The sequence below is a fragment of the Camelus dromedarius genome, chromosome 7, assembly GCF_036321535.1.
Source record: "Camelus dromedarius isolate mCamDro1 chromosome 7, mCamDro1.pat, whole genome shotgun sequence".
Classification (NCBI taxonomy): domain Eukaryota; kingdom Metazoa; phylum Chordata; class Mammalia; order Artiodactyla; family Camelidae; genus Camelus; species Camelus dromedarius.
This window is the reverse complement of record NC_087442.1, coordinates 25,815,256-25,838,527: the sequence shown is the minus strand read 5'-3', so window position 1 is coordinate 25,838,527 and position 23,272 is coordinate 25,815,256. Positions and strand designations below refer to the sequence as shown.

Sequence of the window (23,272 nt, the reverse complement as noted above, 5' to 3'; positions counted from 1 at the left end):
TGTTGAGAAGGAGATGCCAAAATCTCAAAACAGCCTGGATTGCCGAACAGCCACATTCAAGTCAGCTACCCTGCTGAGTCATGTGAACCCTAAACTGACTTCCAGTGAGCAAGAAATAGTTTGGTTTTTTTTTTTGGTCTGGTCAAATCACAGGTATTTCATCTTTTTTTGTTAACTGCAGTATAACCTAGTCTATCCTGATATACTCAATTTTGTTACGTATTTCCCCATTTTGGTTTTTGTTATTTTAATTTACCCTCATCCTTAGGCACTTCTTCCTGTTATTAAACATGCTTGATCGACCTTCAAATTTTAATTTGCCAAGTGTGCATATATAAAGATAAACAGGCATAAATGCTATGAAGAATCAGCTTCATTGGAATATAAGCTAGCAGGAATCTTGGCAATTCACTTTGAACTGTGGTGCTCACTACTGGGCACGGTAAGTACTGAGCTACTGCTGCTCGAGAAAGATGCCTTCCCATGGCTGACTGAATTCCGGGTATTTGTGGGAAGAGCATACACGCTAGAATCAGAGAAACTCAATCTTTAATTCCAGTTCTAGCATCACAAGTTCTCTGACTCTGAGTAATGCTTAACTCATTCAGCCTTGGGAAATGTCTGCAAAATGGGGAAATGATATATCTCATTTGGGGTTTGGGAGTGATTAAAGATAACAGATGCAAAATATATGGCATAGAGTTGATAGTCAATAGGGGATAAGTATTACTATTATTACATGTTGCTTTCTTGAGAAGATTTTGGAAATTCACCAGGTGCCAGAGGCTTCAGGGAAGAAAGCAAAGCTCCTAATGGCATCCCCCTGTTCTCCAGTCTTGATGTCTCAACTCTCCTATACTGATTTCCCAAATCCTTTCAGGGGTTAGTTTCAAAATATACTTACTTAGGTAACCGAAGAGAAACACAAGCCACTATTCATCTCAGGCAAATAATAATCTTATTTGGGCAGGCAGCATATTGAATTCCTGGAGTGGTGTTTATTTCTCACATCACACACTGTTCATGTCACTGGCATTTGACATGGGACGAGCTTTGTAAAACTGTGCTATGTATCAGGAAAGCAAAGTAGGAACACATTTCCAACCATGTAAGGCGGCTGGCCTGAGTTTGGTAAGGGATTAGTTGGTGCAGAATCTCTTAAGCACCTTCAGGGAGAGGCACTGTAGATTAATAATTCAGTAGACGGGTTCACACCCAAGGCCTGTCACTTACGATCTGTGTGACTGGACAAACCATTTTGCTTCAGTTTTCCTATAAAATTGGGAAGATGGTAAAGTTACTCACATTGTAAGTTTGCTGGAGGATTAGACAATTAAATATGACATCTTTAGAACAATGCTCGGCACCTAATAGGTGTCATGGATGTGTGTCTGTAATCACTATCATGATAGAAGGAAATACAGTAAAGCACTGAGCATTGGTTCTCTAGAACTTTGGTTTATACCAGCTTTTAATCATATTATCTGTTTGGGTTATACTCTTTCTTATGAAAGTAATGAGGGAATCCTCTAGGGATAGGGACCTCCTCAGCTTTTACTCCTCTTTTAAGGAACAGGAGAAGCTGTCTAGAAATAATGTAAGTAAAAGTGGATACTTAGGGAGAATGGCCAATGGCAGATGTCAGGGTTTTGTTACAGCCCAGACATACAGATGTTTCTTAACTCTCAACATTTAAAATAACTAAAGGCCAAAAACTGCTGCTAGAAACAATAGAGGAAGTTTGAAGTTCTCAGGCCTAGCCTGTTCTCTACTTGGATGGAATCAGTGGAGGAGTTAATTGTGCAAGAAGAGGAGAGAATAAGATCATAATACGTTGGGAACGTGCTGGAGGTGTTCTAGGCCTGCCAGACACACTGTCAGCCAAAGACAGAAAATCCTCGTAAGTTCTAAGTGAATGCAAATGTGTTATGAGCTGTGTAAGTCTGTTGTCAAAAATGTCAGCTAGAAAGTCCAGGGAGAGGGGTTGCCTCCTGAGTCTGAGGGTCTAACTTAGTGTCCACGAACTGACAGGGAAACATCAAGAAACTCTCTGGAACCTTGTTACAAGTAGGCAAGAGAAGTAGCTGGTAGTATCGGCCTGACAGTCGCCCTTCTTTGATAAACTAGTTCATATATTTAAATACACATTAAGCACTGAATATATGCCAGGTCCATTGATTATGTAAAAACAATAATGGTAGAGACAGGATGGATTTTATGAGTGAGCTCTAGGACTTTGGTGACTGATTAGATGGGGATGGTGAGGAAGAAGGGGTCAAGGAAGCTTCCAAGGTTTTGTGGACTCAAGAAAGTGCTAGTTGAAGAATGATGAGTTTCTAGTTTCAGGTGCTTTGCACTTGCAAGGCTATTAGAATGTGGTTCAATACCTTTTAAAGACCTCTATAAATGGAGTAAGGAAGGCAGAAACCTAGTGTTAGTGGTTTGAGAGAAATGGGAGGTAAGGAAGTGGAGATGATTATAGTCTATTCTTACAAGAAAATTAAGAAGGAAGCCACACCTGGTACTAAATAATGAGACATCTGGTCAAGAAAATAATTTTTTAATGGGAAAATATTTTAACAGCTTAGTGGAAAGAATAAATTGAGAGGGAGTGATTCAAAGAAATGATGGATCATTGGCTCCAGAAGTGTTAGGAGGTTCAGATCAAGCTAGGAAGACTGAACATTTAGCAAAGAAGGGAAACTTTATTATCTGGGATTGGAGGAAAGCAGTTCTTTCTACTAGTAAAGGGAAGAGATTTTTCTGGTCCTAAAATCAAATGGACAACAGTTATAGAGAGATCATATTTTAGCTAAAAATAAAGGTGAACATAATGATTTTTAACATTGTCAAAAGTATATTGTATCATCTAGAGTGGTTGCATGTTGTTTTTGACTGGAGATAGGCAAGAAACAGCTAAGTGGCCAGTTTTCAGGAATGTTTATGCATTTCAAATAGAGCAGCTCACTCCAATGACCCGGCCCAAGGCTGATTTTCTGGTTTGTAGAACTTGTTTTGCACATTTGCTTTTCTACTCTAACACTATCCTGAACATTTTTCAAAGGCCTAGGAGAGCAGGCAAATATTGATTTTAAATTAAGCTTGTAGGAAAACTTTAAATCCCATGCTTGTCTCTGATAGAACAGGGAGAAGTGTGTTTTCACCTTTAAATGGCAAGGAAATAAAAGTAGCAATAAATCTATATTTGGCCATTGGATCTCTTTAATGCCGCACAAATTTGAGGACACATTCCCGTGGAACTTATTAGAATAATGGAGTTCAGATCATGGTGGTTAGGGGGAAAGAGAAATATGATTATTCTATTATGTTTTATAATAGGGATGGTCGTGGGGTGGGGATAAGGGAGCAGCATGTACAGATGTTGAAACATCAGTCAGCAGCTTACAACCAGCACGGTGTGGAAGAGGAATCGCCTCTCCCATTCTAAAGAATACATTTCTCTTAGTGCAACTAATAATTATCTTAATACAACCCACAATTAAGAAGTATTTTACTTCTGAAAAAATAACAATTGCTTTCTCAGAGTGTAAATATTTAATGGATCCAATCCAATGACTTCTGCTCAAACATATTTTTCAATGACAATGGATGGAAATAAGCAATAGTGTATGTGAGCCAAACAGGAACATCTTATTACTGTCATAGTGTAAGAAGCACAGATATTTTACTTTTCCTTTAATTCCATGTTTTATTCAGTGACTACAATATTCTGTAGTCTCCTAGCACTTCCATTGAACTTACAAGCCAAACAGATTCTTCAGAGAAAACACTCCCCTTCCTCCATCTGCCTCTATCTTTATTCACATTAGGAGCATTTTGGAAATAATTTGTAGAGTAGGGAAACTTACAGGAAACCATGAACATTTCACAACCACAAATGACTAGCCCTGACATCAGACAATTCTCAGACACACCAAAGTGAGATGGTCAGAGGTAGCAAATAAAAATGCAGGACACCCAGTTAAGTTTGAATTTCAGATAAACAATGAACTTTTAAAAATAGAATTATTTTTAATATTTAAAAATAGAAATATGTCCTAAATATTGCATGGGAGTACATTAAAAATTACTTTGTACTAAAAGTTATTTACTATACTCAAAATTAGTCATTAAATTTATTCTTTAAATTTAATGTATTAAAAATGCACTAAAATTAGTTTGTACTTTATTCATTGTTTAATCTGAAATTCAAATTTAACTTGGCATCCTGTGTTTTATCTGGCAATGGCATTTGGTAATAGCTATGTCTTTCTCTCCTATTTGACAGTGTGTTCCTTTATGGTAGAGACAGAGTAATTCATACTTGAATGGCCAGCCCCTAAAACAATGCATGATACATAACAGATACACAATAGAAATTTGTTGAATGAATGAATGAACAAATGAATGCCACGGATGAATTTTAAAGACCCAATAGAGATAGAGAAAGATAGATTTACCTATAGATATAGGTATTTACTCTCCAGTTTATTTTGTTGGTACCAATTAATGGAAGAAATTTTCACATATTGAGGTATGGAGAGGTCATTCTGGCTTACTTATGGTTTGGCTTGAACTTTATGCTAACTATAACAGTCTATCTTATGTCCTGCCAAACATGCATTGTACATCTTCTTTAACCATTAAAGAAAATAATGCATTTAAAAATCAAACTAGAGTAACTGTGTTTCAGGCATTCAAAATGGAGCTGAGTGGCCATTGTGAATGTGGTTTCAGACACGTTCCTGCATCACTGAAAACTTGAATTTTCTGTACTGTTATCAAATTCAAGGACACCACCAGCCATTTTCAAAACAATATCTGCTAGCTGCTGCCAGCTGCAACCTTGTGGTCTCAAGGTCTCCCCTTGCAACTAACTATGCAACTATTTCTGACCCCTACCAATCCTTTCTTAACAAGCACCCTTACTTCTTGCCACTTCCAATTCCAATTCTGGACAAACAACTTATGTAATTTTTCAGGTTTTGCCTATAAAATCCTCCCCCTTTTTGTAGTCTAGTGGAACACAATTCAAGTGCCTCTTGAATGTATGTCTTCTGGGCTATAGTCCCGAGTTTGACTCAAATAAAACTATCTTCTATTCCTTAATATAAATTGTTTCTTGATTATTTGTACTGACATTAAAAAGAGTGAAGCCAGAGTTCCAGCCCCAACAGGGTTACCCCTTTGGCAACTGGTATGAGCCACAGCACAGCTGTTACTCTCTTTCTGGCTGTAGCTATGGCTATGCAATGGATGAAAATGGATACAACCTTCTTTGCACAAGAGAATTCTGGACACACGCCTGAAACTTTGGTTATACTTGAGGAAATCACAGCTCTGGCTGAAAATTAAAATGAAGACCCACTAGAAGATCCAAATTTTCATTTGAACATTAAGGAATTTATCAAAGAATTTATGGCGAAAAAGTGAAGAACTCTGTGACTCTCCCATGAATTGCCACTGGCAGCCTCTGAATAGAGTTCACCCTAAAATCCCAGATGAGACCCCCCCAACCTTCAGTAATATACCCAACTATCATATCAATTGCATCCTGTTTTGTTATTATTTTTGAAAATAAGAAGTATTCTTCCAGGAATGTACTGAGTGCTGCATGTAAAAACAAACTTCCAGGACTTAAATGTGATTGACATGAAACGGCATATTGTAAATAAACTTTACCAGCACATATACACACACAAAATATATATATTGACTATATATGAAATAAATACATATAGAATATAAATATAAAATATGCAAATATACTTACATAAATATATAAAATGTACAGAGAATATATTTATATCAATTTATCTATCCATGGATAAATAGGAACATAGGTGGATAGATGGACGATAGATTGATTCAGACTGTGAATGCAGGTATGTGGTTTTATGGGTTTATAACTTTTAACTCACAATGGCTAATGTATATTGGTCAGGTAACATATCTAAAAAATGGCCATGACCCTCATAAAGTTGTGAAATGTGAATTACGATGTTTTTGATGTTCCCTCCCTTCTGATGCCTTCTCTTCCACAGGTGAAGTGTTGCAATAACTTATTTTCCAAGGACTTAACCTCCCAAGCCTCCCACTCCATTGCCCTCCCCAGGACTATCAGATCCACACTGGCTAGTCTTCCAAGTCAGTTTTCCATTGCTATCACTAAGTCACTTAGAATTGTTTGCCATCCTGCTCCCAGTACAAACCTCAATAGCAACTTGTCTACTTTCTCAGGGTGGCTTTTGTACCTTCCCAAGTGAATGACAATACTTTTAATTGTGAGAATGAAATCAGCAGAGAACACAGGATCCATCTGCCTTTTTTACCAGAGTAACTTTGATTTTAACAGTGCTGTTGTTGTTTTGAGCTCTGACTCAAAAAAGTGACCAGTGGTGTGACTTTTGAGCCAGATAAGAGGGGAGTTAGGATAAAATTTGTTACCACTGGGTTATACTGGCAGGTTAATGGGGTAGACTTGATAATTGAGAACACCATACAAGCCCTGAGCAAACCTAACTTCTAAACAGATGATGTTCTTGGAAGTTTCTTTTGTGGTTATCTCTTGCTTAACACTTCAGGTATAAATTCCTTCACGAGGAAATCAGTATTTCCCATAGTCTAACCACACTCAATCTGCTCAAATTTAACTCAAGTTGTTTTTATATAGCACATAACATCTTCATCTTTCATTCTTGTCTCCACCCCTTTTGACATCAATTTTTTTTCCAGCCAGTCTTTCCGGATTAACTACATATCTCTAGGAAAGTTTCTCTGCCTACTCTAGACCATATTAAACAAATTAAACAACTTCTCTGACCTTCCAGAGCATTTCTAGTTTAGATACACACTTCTTGCTTTGCAAGCATAAGTTTTCTTTCTAAGTGGAAACTCACATGAGCAATCATCAATCCTCATTATAATTCTTGTAAAAGTTGCAGCAATTCTATTTTTATGCACAGGAAGAAGTTAAGATCAAAGATCAATTTCTTAATATTTATATGCATTCCTGAATAAATATTCTATATAGATTTGAAATTTATTGCACAGCTCTAATCGATGCCTGAAGCAATAGCAAACTGCATCATTAGCTTTGCACATTTAGTGTCCAGAGGTTGTGGGTATTAGTGAGAACTGATAGTAACACTTGAAATACATTCAGAACCCAATTTTGTACGTGATAAGATTTCTTTAAAAATTTAAAGCTAAAATACTATTTTTGAGACAAGAACAGGACACAGAATACACACTTGTATAGAAAATCTGCAACAAATGATTGCTATGAATACAGGAATAATTCCAGAACTTGACTTCCTGTGCCTTTGAGTGGACTCCTGTAGGCTACAAATGGGTCTCACATATAAGTAGAAAAACAGAAAATACAATAGAATGAGGCAGGTACAGCGTGACATTTTCAGTTTTGAGGCAGCACGAGGCATGTGTTATATTTCTTTTGTATATCCTTCAATTAAGCAATTAAAAAATTTTCCCTTGCTACTCTGTGAAGAGGCACTTAGGTAGTTCCGTAAGTCCAGAAGGACCACTGCAAAGTGGAAAGTTCCTCCAGGCAGCTGTGCACAGCAGGACAGTTCGACCGGAGTCTGGGACAGGGGCAGGGTCTGACTGGTCACAATCAGGGCCAGAGATTATTCGCAGTCAACTGCCCTGAAGGAAACGGGGTCTGGAACTACTTTGGTTATTTGTTAAAATGGAAAGAAAGGAGAAAGGGGAACCCGAGTTACCGAGGGCCCCCCGCCCCCTTTCTGATTGGACCCACTTAGCATCTGCAGGCAGGGCAACAATCAAATGAAAAACATTTCCAGAGGTGAACCTCAAAGGTCAGTCTCCGGCTGTGCAGGACAATGAGGGTCTGGCCTCTTCTTCTCTTCCAAAGGGAGAGACATTTAACGAAGAGACATTTTTCTCCGCGAAGCTTCTAAATCCCAGCGGGTTCCACAAACTCCAGGTCCTGCGAAGCTACTGGCAGAGACCGGGGGGAGGAGCGTCGCTCTGTGAATCGCTACCCTGGGACCCGGCCCCGAGCGGCCGCCGCGCTCCCTGCGTCGCGGCGCCGCGCCCCCGCCCGCGCCCCCGCCCCCGCTCCCGCCCCCGCCGAGCCGCGGCGCGCACAGCCCGGCCCGAGCGCGCACCCGGCACACAAGCGGCGCCGCGCTCCGAGCGCTCAGACCGCGGCCGCCTCCGGCGAGGGAGACCGAGTCCCGCACGCCCGACATGCTCCTCGGCTAGCGGCTCCCCGGCCCACGAGCACCACGCGTCCTCCTCTCGGTTGTTTCTCTCTCTCTCACACACACACACAAACACACGCACGCACACAACCTCGCGCCAGTCTATACACTGGAGGAGAAAACCTTTCCCTGGCGCCCCCTCCCTCTGCACCCCGACACGCCGAGGAGCCGCGCGGTGGGGGCCCTCGGACTATCTGGAAATGCGCATCCTAAAGCGCTTCCTCGCCTGTATCCAGCTCCTCTGTGTCTGCCGCCTGGGTGAGTTGAGGAGCCTCGGTGGGGGTTTCCCTCCGGGATCGTTTGGGACACGGGTTGGGGGATTTCAGAGCTTTCGGTACTTGCTGCCGCGCCGCCGTCTAGCAAGAAGGAGAGAGGGACGGCGGACTGGGGATCCCACGGTGTCGGCGGCCGCACGACGGGTGTCAGCAGCGTGGGAGAATGCGCCCTCTGCCCACCTCGCACCTCCGCCGCCGTCCGGCTGCCCGCGGCGAGGCCGCCCCCGCCGCCGGGAGAGGGAGGCTTGCCCATCACGCTCCCGGTCCTCGCAGCTCTCTTTCCTCTTTTACAAGGTGTGGAAAGAGCCTTTTAGATACACATAAAAAATAAATACAGCAGTGGTGGGGGGCTACGTACCGTAACACATTTTTGCTGTTAAGTTCATATTAAGGATATTGTGAGCTGGAATGAGAAATACACGTGTCTGGTGCGAATTACACGCACACACCACACACACACACACACACACACACCACACACACACACACATGCTTGAAAGGTAGTAACAAAAACAGGCACCAACCTGACTTTTCGGTGTTTTTCAGTACTTTTAGTTTAGGCACATTCAAGTCTGGGCAGTTACTTAAAAAAAAAGTTTCAATAAAAATTTCTATCAACGTTTTGCCACTGCTACCAAAATCAGAGGAGAGCTGCAGGTTGATACAGTTGTTCATGGATTCATGTTTCACCCACCACCTTCTAGGTTACATATGAGATATTGAAACCGCCTTCTGAAATAGCCAGTTAGAATATTTACCTGGAATGCAGATTCACTAAGTGTTCCGGACATTTTCAGAAAGAATTGTTAAGACTGGATTTTTTTTGTATTTTATTAAAGAAATGTCTTTTTTTTCCTTTAAGAAGATATTCTATTATGATGGAATATAATAGGTTTGGAGGCATTAACCTGAAAGTTAGAAAATGTACCTTAGGCTGTGAGTACATGTAGTTTACTCTTTTCAGTTAGAAGTTCCTAAATTTTTTTTTTGAGATTGTTCATAATAAAGTAGATATTAACCTACATTTTCATCCAATAGATGGTGCTGCTCTTGGCACAGTAACCTTTACAAAAAGAAATCATCCTCATTTTCTAACTAATGAGAATTGCATTGCAAATATGATGATAATTGCCAATAGGACCCCAGATACATGGACATAATTTAAATTCTAAAAGCTATATGAATGTAGTCAGGGATGATGTGATGTACACGGTTGACGTTAAAGACTTGCAGGGAGTCTGGTCCTGGTTTTCTCTAAAACCACATAGTTGATTCTGGAGAGGAGAAGACATTTTTTTTTAAAGTGCTGTGGTCATCAGATACACACACCTGTTGAATTTATATTTCTGTTATATATCTGTTTTAACTACAAAGCCAGATCCTCTTAGTAATTAGATTATTGTTTAAAGTAAATCTCACTGTAGTATAAAAATAAACCAGAGAATATTGATCTGTATGCCATCTAGACCACATGCCCTGAGTATTTTGTGAATTTTTAAAAATTGGGATATAATTTGCGTGGTGTACAATTCACTTTTTTAAATTGTTCAGTTCGGTGGGTTTTAGTATATTCACAAAGTTGTGCAACCATCACCACTAATTATAGAACATTTTAATCACCCCAAAAAGAAACTCCATGAATACTCATTCCTCATTCTCTCTGACCCCAGCCCTGGCAATCACTACTTTCTTTTTCTATAGATATGTCTATTTTGAGAATTTCATATAAATAGAATCATATGGCCTCTGGTGTCTGACTTCATTCACTTAGCATATTTTAAGATTCATCAATGTTGTAGGATGTTATCAGTACTTCAGTTTTTTCGTGGCTGAATCATACTGCATTTCAATATACCATGTTTTGCAAAGGCTTCTCTCAATAAAGCGTTGTCAGTAGCCTCTTGTTTTGGATTTATAGATTTCAGCTTATTGGACATTTTCTTTAATGCTTTGATGATGTAAAATTTAACTGGAAAGAGTTTAATTGTTTAAGTGTATCACAAGTTTATGTCATGGTATTGAATGTAAGTTTGTATTAGAACTCAAAATGTGGGGGTTTTGAGGCTGGTAGGTGAATACTTTTGTATCCCTTCCCTTTTAAACAAAGCTGGCCTTTTACAGTGCTGCCTGCAGGCTGACCTCGGGGCGTTGGCCACCTCAGATAGAATGAGTATCTTGATTTCGAGGTAGTACATTTTAAAACACTGAGGCACACTACAAATGAAAAATTTAGTCTACCATTATTTATCCCTCAACATCAACTGTCGTATTCCTGGATGTGTTTGCCACTCATCTTCAGTGTCTTTGGAGCCAAGAGCTGACCTGGCACGTGTGATAGATGCTCAGGAAAGGTCTACCCACTGAGACTTGCTGTGCAGGATGACAGCTCTGGTACAATTTGAATGTTAGACTGCCCTCCTTATCCTTGTCCAGAAACAAGTTATAGAATTCACTCAAGAGTCTGTTGTTAGCAATCAGTTAAGAATGTTGTGATAACTTTATCGTTTTCAGCATCAGAAACGTCCTGATATTTTGAACTGGACATACGGACCGATTGCTTCTTTCAAAAAACCTTCCAAGCAGAAAAATCTTCATTAGATTATTTGGAGTGAAACAGATTCTTTCTCTTCAAATTATTGCTAGGAATTACTAGAAACTACAGAGAAACATTATGGGTTTTTTTGGGGGGGGGTGGGTATTAAATATATCTGCGAGTTCATCTAGTTGGATAATTATATCAAGATTGTTCTGAGGCCTCAAATGTTTTTGCCAGAACTAGCTAGATCACAGTTCTTAAACTTTAGGGTACACCAGAGTCACCAGGAGAACTTATTAAAGCACAGATTATGGGCCCTACGCTGAAGAGTTTCTGATCCAGTAGGTCTGGGATTGGGCTGGAAAATCTCAGTGTCCGACTAATTCCTAGTGTATGCGGATGCTACTGGTCCAGGTACATACTTCAACAACTATTCACCACCTAGTTTGGCATTTAAATGTCAATAAAGTTTCTGGATTATTAACAGGTTTTTACTGTGGACTTGATTTCTGATACCTGACTTAAAATATTAACGTAATAATTTTTAAAAATTACACCAGAACGCAACATTTAATGTTATTCAGCTGAAGGAGATTATTACTCAGAGAAGCAGAAATTAACGATGTCCCCAAGATAATTCCCTATGTGAATTTGGACCTTCTCTAAAATAATTGAGAGGTTTTCTGTTAGGTGGAGAACTAATGCAATGCCTGGATAACTCTGGTTATTATTTAATTGTGACCCACTGAACAGGTAATGGGAAAATCTTCAGTGGCTTCCTACTGTAAGGAGACTTAACTATGAGTCATAGAGGAGAGGTAGGCGTTTTAAGAGCATTTAAGGAGGAACAGTTTCCTTTAGCTAATAAGAATTCAGGATCTTTGAATTAAGGGAGTTATAACCCTGCAAGGTACACTAAATTAAAATGTTAAGTATTATTGTAAAGTCTGTAATTAATCAAATTCTGAACTTCTAAGTCAAGTATAACTGCTTGACTACAAATTATACCCAATTCCTCTGCAAGAATTAATTGCTTAATTTATCTTGAGTATGGAATCGGTGAAATCCAGTATGCTGGGATTCTCAGCTTGGTCTATTTATCTTCTGAAAACAAAGTATAATCAGGAATAGAAAATACTCATGCCTTCTTTTCCCCAAATAGTAACTAGTTTCCATTCAGAAAATTAATTACTTTTGATTTGCAGAGTAGCAATTTTCTTTATTTCATGTCTCTCTCCTTTTTATTACAGACTATAGTTGCTTCCACTCAGGAAAGTTTGCCAGGATACGTCATTTCATTGATGAATTCGTTTATGCTCTCATGTCTGTGCTAGACGTTTGAGAATTTGCTTAGAATTTCATGTTGTGAGAATTTTGCTTCTGGCAAAAATTCAGGCTTTTCTGGAAGCACGCACTGCATTTCCGCGTTCCCCTGACTCCAAAGAGATTTGAGTGACTTGACATCTAACCTGGTAGCTTTGCTTGACCTCCCATTTGCCAACCATTCAGGCTGTATTATGGAGATGGAACTCCTTCATTCTGGAACAGAGGACCTCAAGGGAGGGGCTTGATTAAGAAGACAAGCTTGTATTTTATTTCCATTTACCATCCATCAGTGTTCGCGGGGTGCAGACCCAATGCTGAACATCTTATGTACATTTTCTCACTTCATTCTGCCCAAAACTGTTTCAGGTAGGTGTTTTCATTTTACACATTTTCCAGTGGAGGAAACTGAGGCACAGAGAAGTCAAATGATGTACCTAACATCATACAGCCTGCCTCAGCCTGTATGTTTCTTCTTACTCCCAAGCCTGATCCTTTTCCTCCTTTCATTCCTAGGAGATCAGTTTACTGTTTGGAATTTACTAACTCTCCACATAAGAAGTGATGCTACCTTTCACGTTCTCATTTGCTTTCTTTCAGATCTCCAGTCATGATTTTCCCATGTGCTCCCATGTTACTTTTTTCCCTTTTAAAAAAAACTAAGGCATAATTTACCTTTTCTAGTGTACTGGATGGGCGCTTATAATGAAGCAGCGCATAAACATAGAGTCTTAAGACACATGATCCCTATAATCCAGCTGATCTGAATCAATCTCCGCTTTGAAAACCTCCTTTAAGTCTCACTTTGAAGATATTTGCTTCTTTTAGAACTCGTTAACAATCTTTCAGAAGTATCTCTTAATGTATTATATATCTTGACTTTCAAATATATTTTATTGAAGTAAAGTCGATTTACAATGTTGTGTTAATTTCTGGTGTACAGCATAGTGATTCAGTTATACATATGTATTTATGTGTGTATATATATATATATTCCTTTTCATATTCTTTTTCATTATGAGCTATTACAAGGTATTGAATGTAGTTCCCCATGCTATACAGTAGGACTTTGTTGTTTACTTTATATATGGTAGTTAGTATCTACAAATCTCGAACTCCCCTCCCCACCCACTTCCCCCCGGTAGCCATAAGTTTGTTTTTTATGTCTGTGAGTCTGTCTCTGTTTTGTAAATAAGTTCGTGTCTTTTTTTTTTTTTCAGATTCCACATAGAAATGATATCATATGGTATTTTTCTTTCTCTTTCTGTCTTACTTCTTTTAGTATGATGATCTCCAGGTCCATCCATGTTGTGGCAAATGGCATTATTTGATTCTTTTTTATGGCTGCGTAGTATTCCATTGTATAAATGTACCACAGCTTCTTTATCCAGTCATCTCATGATGGACATTTAGGTTGCATCCATGTCTTGACTATTGTATATAGTGCTGCTATGAACATTGGGGGTACATGTGTCCTTTTGAATTGAGTGAAAACTATGATGAAGTATCACCTCACAGTCAGAATGACCATCACTAATAAGTCCACAAATGATAACATTGAAGAGGGTGTGAAGAAAAGGGAACCCTCCTACACTGTTGGTGGGAATGTAGTTTGTTGTAGCCATTATGGAAAACAGTATGGAGATTCCTTAAAAAAGTGAAAATAGACTTATCCTGTGATCTAGCAATCCCACTCCTTGCTGTATATCTGGAGAAAACTCTAATTTGAAAAGATACATGCACCTCAAATATTTAAAAATTTTTCCCAATTCATCAAGAAGCCCAGTGGTAAAAGTCAGAACCAATTTATATAAAACATATGTATGTTTCGATTGTGCTTTAACTTTTAGTGTCTTGTTGGGAGTAATCCCTGGCAGCAGCTGCAGGTTACAAAAGGGAATCAGTTTTTATTCATGTTTGTAATTCTTCAGAGGCTTATATAACATACATGTAGGCTTTAAGGGAAAAATTATTTGATCATACGGCACAATCCTATAAAGCACTTATATTTTAGAACTCTGCAGTCCAGGACCATGGCCACCAGGTATATGTGGCTATTTAATTGCAAATTTATTGAAATACATTCATTCAGTTCCTCATTCACACCAGCCACATTTCAAGAGCTCAGTGGGCACAAGTGACTCGTGGCTGCCGCATGGGGCAGTGCACACGTAGAACATTCATATCACTGCAGAAAGTCTATCAAAAACTGATAAAGTGTTGGTAGATAGTACTGATGAGAAGTCAACTCAACTGAAAAGACTTCTAAAGTCATTCAAATCATTTGAAGTATTGGTATGAGTTGGTTATGTTGGCCTGTGTCCCTGTGTTGTGTCAGGCATACAGAAATCACAGAGACATTCTGGTGGCCCGAGGTGGAGCAGCAACAGATGAACGGAGTTTACTGGTCACTTTGTGGCCTTTATGGATGGGGGTTGAACAGGAGAGATTAGCTGCTGGTTCGGGAGTGAGCGCTCCCATAACTCATTTCCCATAAATTGTCCCAGCATTCACTGTGTTGTTTTGCAATGTACCTGTCCTTCTCTCCCACTAGACTAGCTCATTGAGGGCAAAAACTTGTATTTCATTCATCCTTGGACTTAGCATTTTTGGACTTAGCACCTACAGTAGGTGCATAATAAATCTTTAATTCCTGAGGTCATGGAGGGAGAGTACTGTGAAGCTTCTTAGGTAGCAGAAGCTTTTTGTGGTTGAGATCATCCAGTTTCCTCTGGCTTTTCCTTCTTTTGATTCAGATCTCAATCCAAGAACTAGGTCAGCACTGACCTTTAGCCATCCATCTTTAATGCCACTTCTGGCACCAGACCTTCACTTTCTTTGATTCTTCCAGAAATGCACTGAAGCATCATCTAGATCCTGACACTATCTGTGCATGAAAAAATACAGCCCCCATGTTTGATACTGCATGTGTGGTGGCAGGAGCAATTTTGAGTGAGAGTTTAATTTTAGATGAGTTGGCAGCAAGAAAGCTTGGATGTGCCTGGGGTGGGGGAGGGGGCAGGGCATAAAGCTAGTGTTTGATGTGCGTGCGTGTGTGTGTGCACACACATGCACGTGCATGCATGTTTACCTGTTAGGGAGGAAAGGGCAGTGGGCATGAAGGGTGGTCACTAATGAGCCATGAAGTATCTTGAGCCCACAAAGGCAGTATTTTCTGTCAGTCAGAAGCCATCATGCTGGGTCCTCTCTAGTCAAGCTGGCCATGAGAAGTAGTGGCCCGAGGCAGTTCTGGAAAGCAGATAACTGACAGGAAGTACAGTTACATTATGTGGATATGTGTACTTTTGGAGTTTGTCTAATTTGTCTGAGGTTTTATCATTAGTCCTAGATGATAGGTGCTGCATCTGGCTCAGCCCTGCACATAGCAGATGTTCAGCAAATATTTGAACTGAGTTGAATTCAAATGGAACAGGGCATGGGATGAGTTAGAAATTATTACAAGAGTTAAAAACAGAAACCACTTGCTCTTTGATTAGGATCTTTGCTTTATTTTCTCCTCACTCACCTTCCTTCCTTCCTCTTTCTCTCTCTCTCTCTTTTTTTCTTTGGTTTCTATTTCCTCTTCACCTCAATTCTTTTAAGCACAAGTTTAAGATTGAGAAAAAAAAGTCACCATTGTTCAGCACTGTGATGAAGGATTTGATAGGAAGGAGATGGACACCATTTGATACTGTTATTTAAAATATTTTTACTGTGATAATATAATTTTGGGGACTTGGTAGTTAACATAATTTTATAAGCACGTGTTGACATTTCTTTCTGCCTAAAAATTCTAATATGTAAAAATGGGCAGCTTGTCTCTCTCTCTCTTTTTTTCTTTTTGCTTCTGATACTTGCACACAGATGTTAAGTTAAATGTGATTATTCAGAGTGCTGGTTAATGTCAACTTTCTGGTTTCATTCAATAGCCACGTACCAATTTATGGACCCACTGACAAAAGATAAATTTTGTACAAGTTTCCTTGGAAATATAGGCTTTATAGCTTTGGAAAGAATAATGATTAATTAGTAGGAAAAAAGGATTTTCTGTTAAAATATTGAGAACAGTGTCCACAGGTACCTCTCCACTCTGGGAGGATCCTTCTGTCCTTCTGTCTCTCTGCTTTCCACACTGTCACCATTGTTTTTCTGTTCTTTCACTGTCACTGACCTGACTGCTTATTTCTTGATACCTAAAGCTCTAACATTTTACCTAAAGGGTTTGGGTCTTGACAATAGACCTTTTCTCTGAACTGATAAACTTAGTACCTCGAGTAGGAATGAAAGAAAATGTTTCTGTTTAAAACGACCTCTTTTTGCAGAAATCATGGTCACCACCAAAGTCCTGATTGTGTGCTTGGTCTAAAAAAAATGCTGGCCAGATATAAGGAACTTTTCTAGATTTTTCTAATGGTTGTCAATCACATTTTCACTAGATTAAAAAGTACTTCTGTAATGACATTTTTGCCCTCTTGCATTTTGGCACGTTACCTGGAATGGGACACATAAGGGTGGCATCTCACCCAGCACACAGAATCGTGCAGAATCTTGGTCTGCCTGTCGGAGCGTATTGCACGCATGATCCCCTGTCATGTTTGTTTCAGCGTGAAAAAAGATTGATAAGCACCAATCCAGGTCAGTGGTTCTCAGTCCTGGCCGGACTTTCAAATTATCTGGTGTTGTGGACTGAATGATTGTGTCCCTCCTGGTATTCCTGTGTTGAAGTCCTAACCCCCATTGTACTGGTATTTGGAGGTGGAACCTTGGGGAGGTAATTAGGTTTGGGTGAGAGCATGAGGGTGGAGTCCCCTTGATGGGATTAAATTCCTTATAAGAAGGGAAAGAGAGACCAAAGGTCTCTTTCTCTGTGCCATGTGGGAACACAGAAAGAAGGCAGCTGTCTGTAAGCCAAGAAGAGAGCTCCCTCCAGGACCCATATCTTTTAGCCGCTTGATCTTGGACTTCTAAGCCTCCAGAACTGAGAAATAAATGTTGTTTAAGCCACCCAGTCAATGGTTTTCTTTTTATAGCAGCCTGAGCTGACTATATTCCACAGGAACTTTTAAAACATACTGATGTCTGGGCCCCACCCTGGATCAAGTACATGAGTGGGTGCAGGGGCCCAGACGTGAATATTTTCTTAAAACTCCCCAGGTGATTACACAGTACAGCCAGGGTTTAAAAACGACAGATCTAGGTCAACCTTCTGATACTACCAATCTTAGTTCGTTTTTCTTAAGGTGGTGATACTGGCAAGTTTCATGCTATCCTAAAACAAAGCTAGTACCACAGGACAAAGGCCCTGGAAAACTTCCCACCCCTCTCTCCTCTTCTTAAGGCAGTTTCAGTTTCAGAGTAACCCTAGAAGGAGGAGTGTGGACTATAATGGTTGACCTCACAGTCTTTGCAAGCCAGGGGAACTACAGGAGGCCAGACGGTCTTGGAGTTGGTCCAGAGATTCAAGTCTATCAGCAGATGGGAGGATTACTGAACCACTCCGATGGGAGACACAAATGCATTTACCAGGATATGGGCACCTAATATCTTTCTTTTTGTCAATGATACATATTCTTACTGTTCCCTTGTCTTGATTATTTTCTTTCTCCATGCATAATTTGTTAGAATCAGAGTTACGATTTTTTTTATTATGTAATAGATACAAGATTTAGCTGTATTTTTTCATTTCAGCAGTTCATTTTGTGTATGTGTTTAAAATTACATTTTCACTATTTATCATGCTATCTAAGCTATTTGTTTTTGCTATATTTGAAAAGCACTGATAGCATTTAGAAATTTACAAAGAACTTTTTAGATGGTCCAAAGAACTGTTTTAATATTCTTAGTCATAAATGGTGAGAACACAAGCACAAATCAAGTCATTGAATGTTTATTGAGCACCTTGTTTGTGACTAATATTCTCCTAGAGAGAATATTTCTCTAGTGGTCTGGTAAGCCTTTGCAAGAGAGATAAATCTGTACAGAAGTAGCTCTCATACATGGCAGAGTTTGCAGAACATGAAACTGTGAGTTGTGTGGGAGTGTAAATTCACCTCTGGGAATGTTTCTAAGAGGAGATGATGTTGGATGGAGACCCTGCTGGATGGTGGGGGGAGGTAGGTCTTCAGGGGTCACTGTTCGGGAGAAGGGCACTGGTGATGAAAATGATGGTATACACAGAAGCATGGAATAAGAATGAGAGTGTAGTGTTTAGAGGGAGGGAAAAATTGGGATGGGTGTATATTAGTGGATAAGTTTCAAATAGTAGGTGGGATTTCTAATGGCTAATTGAAGGATTTGGAGTTTGGAGATTGCCTGATACATAGTGGGGAACCATTGAAGGGTTTTGAGCAGCGGAATGATTCGAGTAGATCTCTAAGGTGTATCAGAGTATAGGGTGGACTGGAGCAGAGTGAGACTGGGAATGAGGAGACTCAGTTAAAAGGCTGTTACACTGGGTCAGTCAAAATGGACATTTGGTAGATCATTTGGAGGTATATCAATACCATCCTCTATGTAATACTTTAATGTTTAAAAGTATTTCCAAAGACATTGCCTCATATGACATAAGTGTCATTGGTCTCATTGCTTGGACTTGGTGCCATTATCTAGAGAGAGAGTCATCATTGGGCCTCAGGGGAACGTCCTCCTTGAGAAGGTGAAGATGTTGCGAGGACCATATAGAGTCAGAGAAATATCAAGGAAGGAAAAGTGGAGGCAGCAGATACACACAATTCTACAGAAGCTGATGGTTAGAAGGGAAGAAAAGAGAGAGAAATAGAGGCAGGTAGTGTGACCACTTCTTATTTACTGAGTGGTAGAACTCCAGGCTTCTTACCTCAAAACATGGGAATGGATGGTAAACATTTCCTCTGAGCTGATTAACTCAGTGCCTTGAGAAGTAATAAGAAGAAATGGTGTTGCTTAAAATAATCTGTTTTTGTTGATTTTAGAGGAGATCATAGTTACGACCTTAAAAAAAGCTTAAGGATGGGAAGGACTTGAGTATATTCACAGTGTCAGGCTAGTTTCATCGTCTTATCAAAACTACTTCTTTCACCTTTAAAATCCTTGTTTTTTGTCCTTTTTAAAATGAGCACGGTGTATTGTACATTTCAGTCAACTGTCTGCCAGTAAATAGGCTTTCTAAAGATCCCTGATTTCAGATTGCTTGAAGGCTATCATAGTCCTATCGCGTAAGCTAGTATCTTTGTAAATTGCTTGCAGCTTGTGTTTTACATAAAAACGGTGCGATGGAAAATGATTCATAGAATAAGCTTCCTAGCATTTGATTTTAAATTGATTTTGGCAATTTTTTCCTTTTAATGTATGAAAAATATGATGGGATTTTATCTACTGTATCTCAAGATATATTCAGGATATACGAAGTGGTAAATTAATGAATCACTAAGTTTCAGAAAGGGATAAAGTGGCAGCTGTCAAGGATAGAAATGTGAGCATATTTTTCCTTGTGTAATGAAGAAATATAGCCATATTATGATATACGAGTTGGATGCAAGACTTTTATATTTAAGAAGTATGGCTGAACGAATTTTACATGAGTAACATTTGGTTATAGTCAAGTTTCCTTTGATGGCTTTTAGAATGGGGAAATGACATGTAATGTGCATATATATAAAATACATTCCTATAAGTATTTTATATATAAATATATTTATATATGTATACATGCATAGATTGTATATTGTTTAGATATGCTTATATATACAATAAATATATATATATATATGTTTTTCTGCTTCTTAAAAATTGATATTACCTTATTTTGAGCATTAAAAGATTACATCCTTTGGAAAAATCATCAAGTTTAATGATAGGAATTATCCTGGATAGTTTCAGCCTGACTTTTTCCTGCCTCCTGGAAGGTCTGCTTCTTCCTGTGACCTGAATACAGTGCTGTCCTTCGCCAAAGGGACTGAGTCTGGTTGAGATCAATGGAACTTATTTCACTAGATCCTCATTGAACGGCCACTGTGTGCTTAACACTGTGCTTGACTTTAATAGTTTTTCTCTTTGAGGAGTTAGTCTGGTTAGAAATATAAAATGAACCCTGGTGCAAGCTTTCCAGAATAGAGAATAATGAAATAAACGTTTGATCACATGAATCAGATTTCAAGTCTGGAAAGCCATAAAAAAAAAAAAAAGACAAAATAAAGATGTGAATTTATTTTAAAAATGTCTTCATGGCCATATGAATAGCACTTCTTCCTTTTGAGCATGGAGCGTTTACTGTTTCATTCAGTAATTTACGCATCTTTTGTCTCCCCTTCAGTATTCTGCCCTACCACATTCAAACCAGTAGTGTAAGGAGCAACATACATAGACAGAATGTTCAGTTAAAACACACTTCTTGTATGTTCTGTTCAACACCTACTTACTGCTGAGAAAATGTCACATAATTTCCACAGTTAAGTCTGTCCCAATTTGAGGCTAAATTTTTGGTGGTGGCAGCTGCTATTCTGTGACAAAGGTAAACTCTTGGTGCTAAAATTTCAAAGAGTGAGTTGGTATGCATATGATTCTTGGCTAACAGTCTATCAAAACGGGGCAAGAATTTTGGACACAGATAGCAATGCTGCCTGCAAAATGGATTCCTGGAAAGAAGTACAAAGAATGAAATCATTTTTAATTAGCCAAGAATGGCTAGTCCATATTGCCCTTAAATCCTTTAAGATACAGCACAATCTGGGCATCATCCATCCCACAAAAAGAGTATCCCATAATGCTTCTCTCTTTCTTCCTAACTTTTCATTACATTTTAGCTATTTAGTATTCTTGGCAGAAGAAGTCAAGAACACACAAGATGCTTCTTTGTTCCTCAATAATTTATTCAAAATTTTATACCAGCCCCTCCACCACCCTCAGATGGTTAAACACCCATATGAAAGTATTCCAGTTCTTTACTTGGCGAGAGCTTTTCAAGGTGGCTGGCTCCTCCTCACCCCGAACCCCTCCCCACCTCCTCCTCCTCTTACACATTTTAAAATTAGAATTGTACAGCGTCTGTCTCTTTGAAAAAATAAAAAGCAACTCTTAATTTTTTACAAACATGATGAGGATTAAGTTACATTAGACACAATGGCATTCAGGCTAGTGAAGAGAAGAAAATATTTAGCCAAATAATCTCTCTTCTCATAATTACAGAATATAAAGCCTCTTACTGGGAGATGGGTTTGGTCTTCTCTGAATATTGGCAGAGAAGATGTACTCCCATGTAGTGAGTTTTCCCTTTAAATACAAGGGACTGCTGACTTTTTTTCAGTGTGAGGCTTTGAGACTGTGGTGCACAGCCTGCTGGAGATTTGTTTGGGTGATTGCATCCTGGAGAAAACTCACTGAAAGTAGGTCATCAAGAAAAGATTGATACAGATTTTTTGTGTGGAAGTGATTATGCTTGTTTATTGCATTCTGCTACAATCTAATATGCCAGGCTATGCAGTTCCAGTGGGAAAGTATGTTCACATATAATCCCACTTAGAATTTGTAGACTGGAGTTTAAGTTGCCACTGATTAAACCTTTCAGGATCCTTACAGGGTATTCAGTAATAAAGAATGGAAAGTTTTTGCATATTACATATATTCTTGCTCAGTCATCTGTAAATCCCAAACATACATATTAGTTGATAAAAATACAGCTGGAAAGTTCTACTGTATTAAATCTCTCTCTCTCTCTCACACACACACACACACACACACACACACACACACACACACACACACACAATGAGCCATAAAAATTACAATACATCTCCTATTAATTTAGAAAATCCTCACCAGTTCTCTTGCCAAAATGTATACAGTTTGATAAACACACTATAATCATTACTTACTTGACATAAATTATTGCTTGTCTAAGGCCACTGTTGAAAAGGCCTTTTGCAAGTTTGTAGAACAGATATTGGAATGCTTTTAGGAACTTGCATCTTAGGAGAAGGATTTTCCTTCTACATATTGTGTTTCTGTAATTCTCAGAAAGAAATTCTTCCGCAGCTGACTTCAGTAATGAAACCCAGTACAGGAATGAGGCTCTCCATCCGGGGAAACCACTGAGAAAATAATAGATGGGATTTAGAGTTGTTCCTGTTCATTATTGGGAAGGACCCAGAGGTTCATGTAACTCTTGGTGTCATATGATGGCCTTCCTAGGGCACGCAGGATGCTTCAAAACCTGAACTCAGGCTTCCTTTTCAGCTGGACCTGAACCTCCACACCTGTGCTCCTTCATTTTGACTAAAGGTTTTCGTTTTTCTTCGATGATACGTGGCCTCATTATCTTTCACCTCTGCTGTGAAGCGTCCTCTAACCCATCTCTGTTCTGGGTCGGAGGAGGGGAGCACCACTCACGTGGTCGTTCATTTGTTTCCATGGCTCTCCTCCTTGGAGGAGTCTGGTCTCAAGAGAAACATGCCCTGGGCTCTGAAGACCCCTGGCCCATCTAGTAGGTGCTCAGTAAATATATGTGGTGTAAATTAGGGAAGGAAATTCCTTCCAAAGCAGTCCCTTAAAAAAACAGCAAGTATGATAGACTTATCTGGCAAATATTGACACCCCCCTCAGCTGGTTCGGCGCACTCCTCAGCAGAGTCAGAAGCTTGGGGTCACATTTCCAGCATGTGGAATTAAAATTCAGTTCACCCTCAAATTCACTCAATCCCGCTTATTAAAAAAAACAAAACTAACAAAAGTAGGTCAATCAAATCACATTCTCATTTTAACAGGTCCAAGAGTCTATATAGATTTTGAATTAAATTGGCAAACCATCGTGGACAACTTCCTAAGGGCTTTTTACTCTTGGCATTCAGACTTTTACGAAAGGAAATTAAGTGATTGGAATAGAGCACAATAGTGAATGCAGAAGAAGGGAAGAAAGAT

General features: G+C 39.2%; 1 protein-coding gene across 4 annotated transcripts in view; it reads left to right on the top strand.

Moving 5' to 3' along the window:
- The first annotated feature begins 8,165 nt into the window (after positions 1-8,165).
- PTPRZ1 (protein tyrosine phosphatase receptor type Z1) overlaps positions 8,166-23,272 on the top strand; it is a 155,027-nt gene continuing 139,920 nt past the window's right edge. For all 4 annotated transcript variants that reach the window (XM_031455267.2, XM_031455266.2, XM_031455265.2 and 1 more), the window contains exon 1: positions 8,166-8,507. In XM_031455267.2, coding sequence (XP_031311127.1) covers positions 8,450-8,507 — 58 coding nt within the window. In that variant the 5' untranslated portion in view covers positions 8,166-8,449. The remainder of the gene's footprint in view (positions 8,508-23,272) is intronic.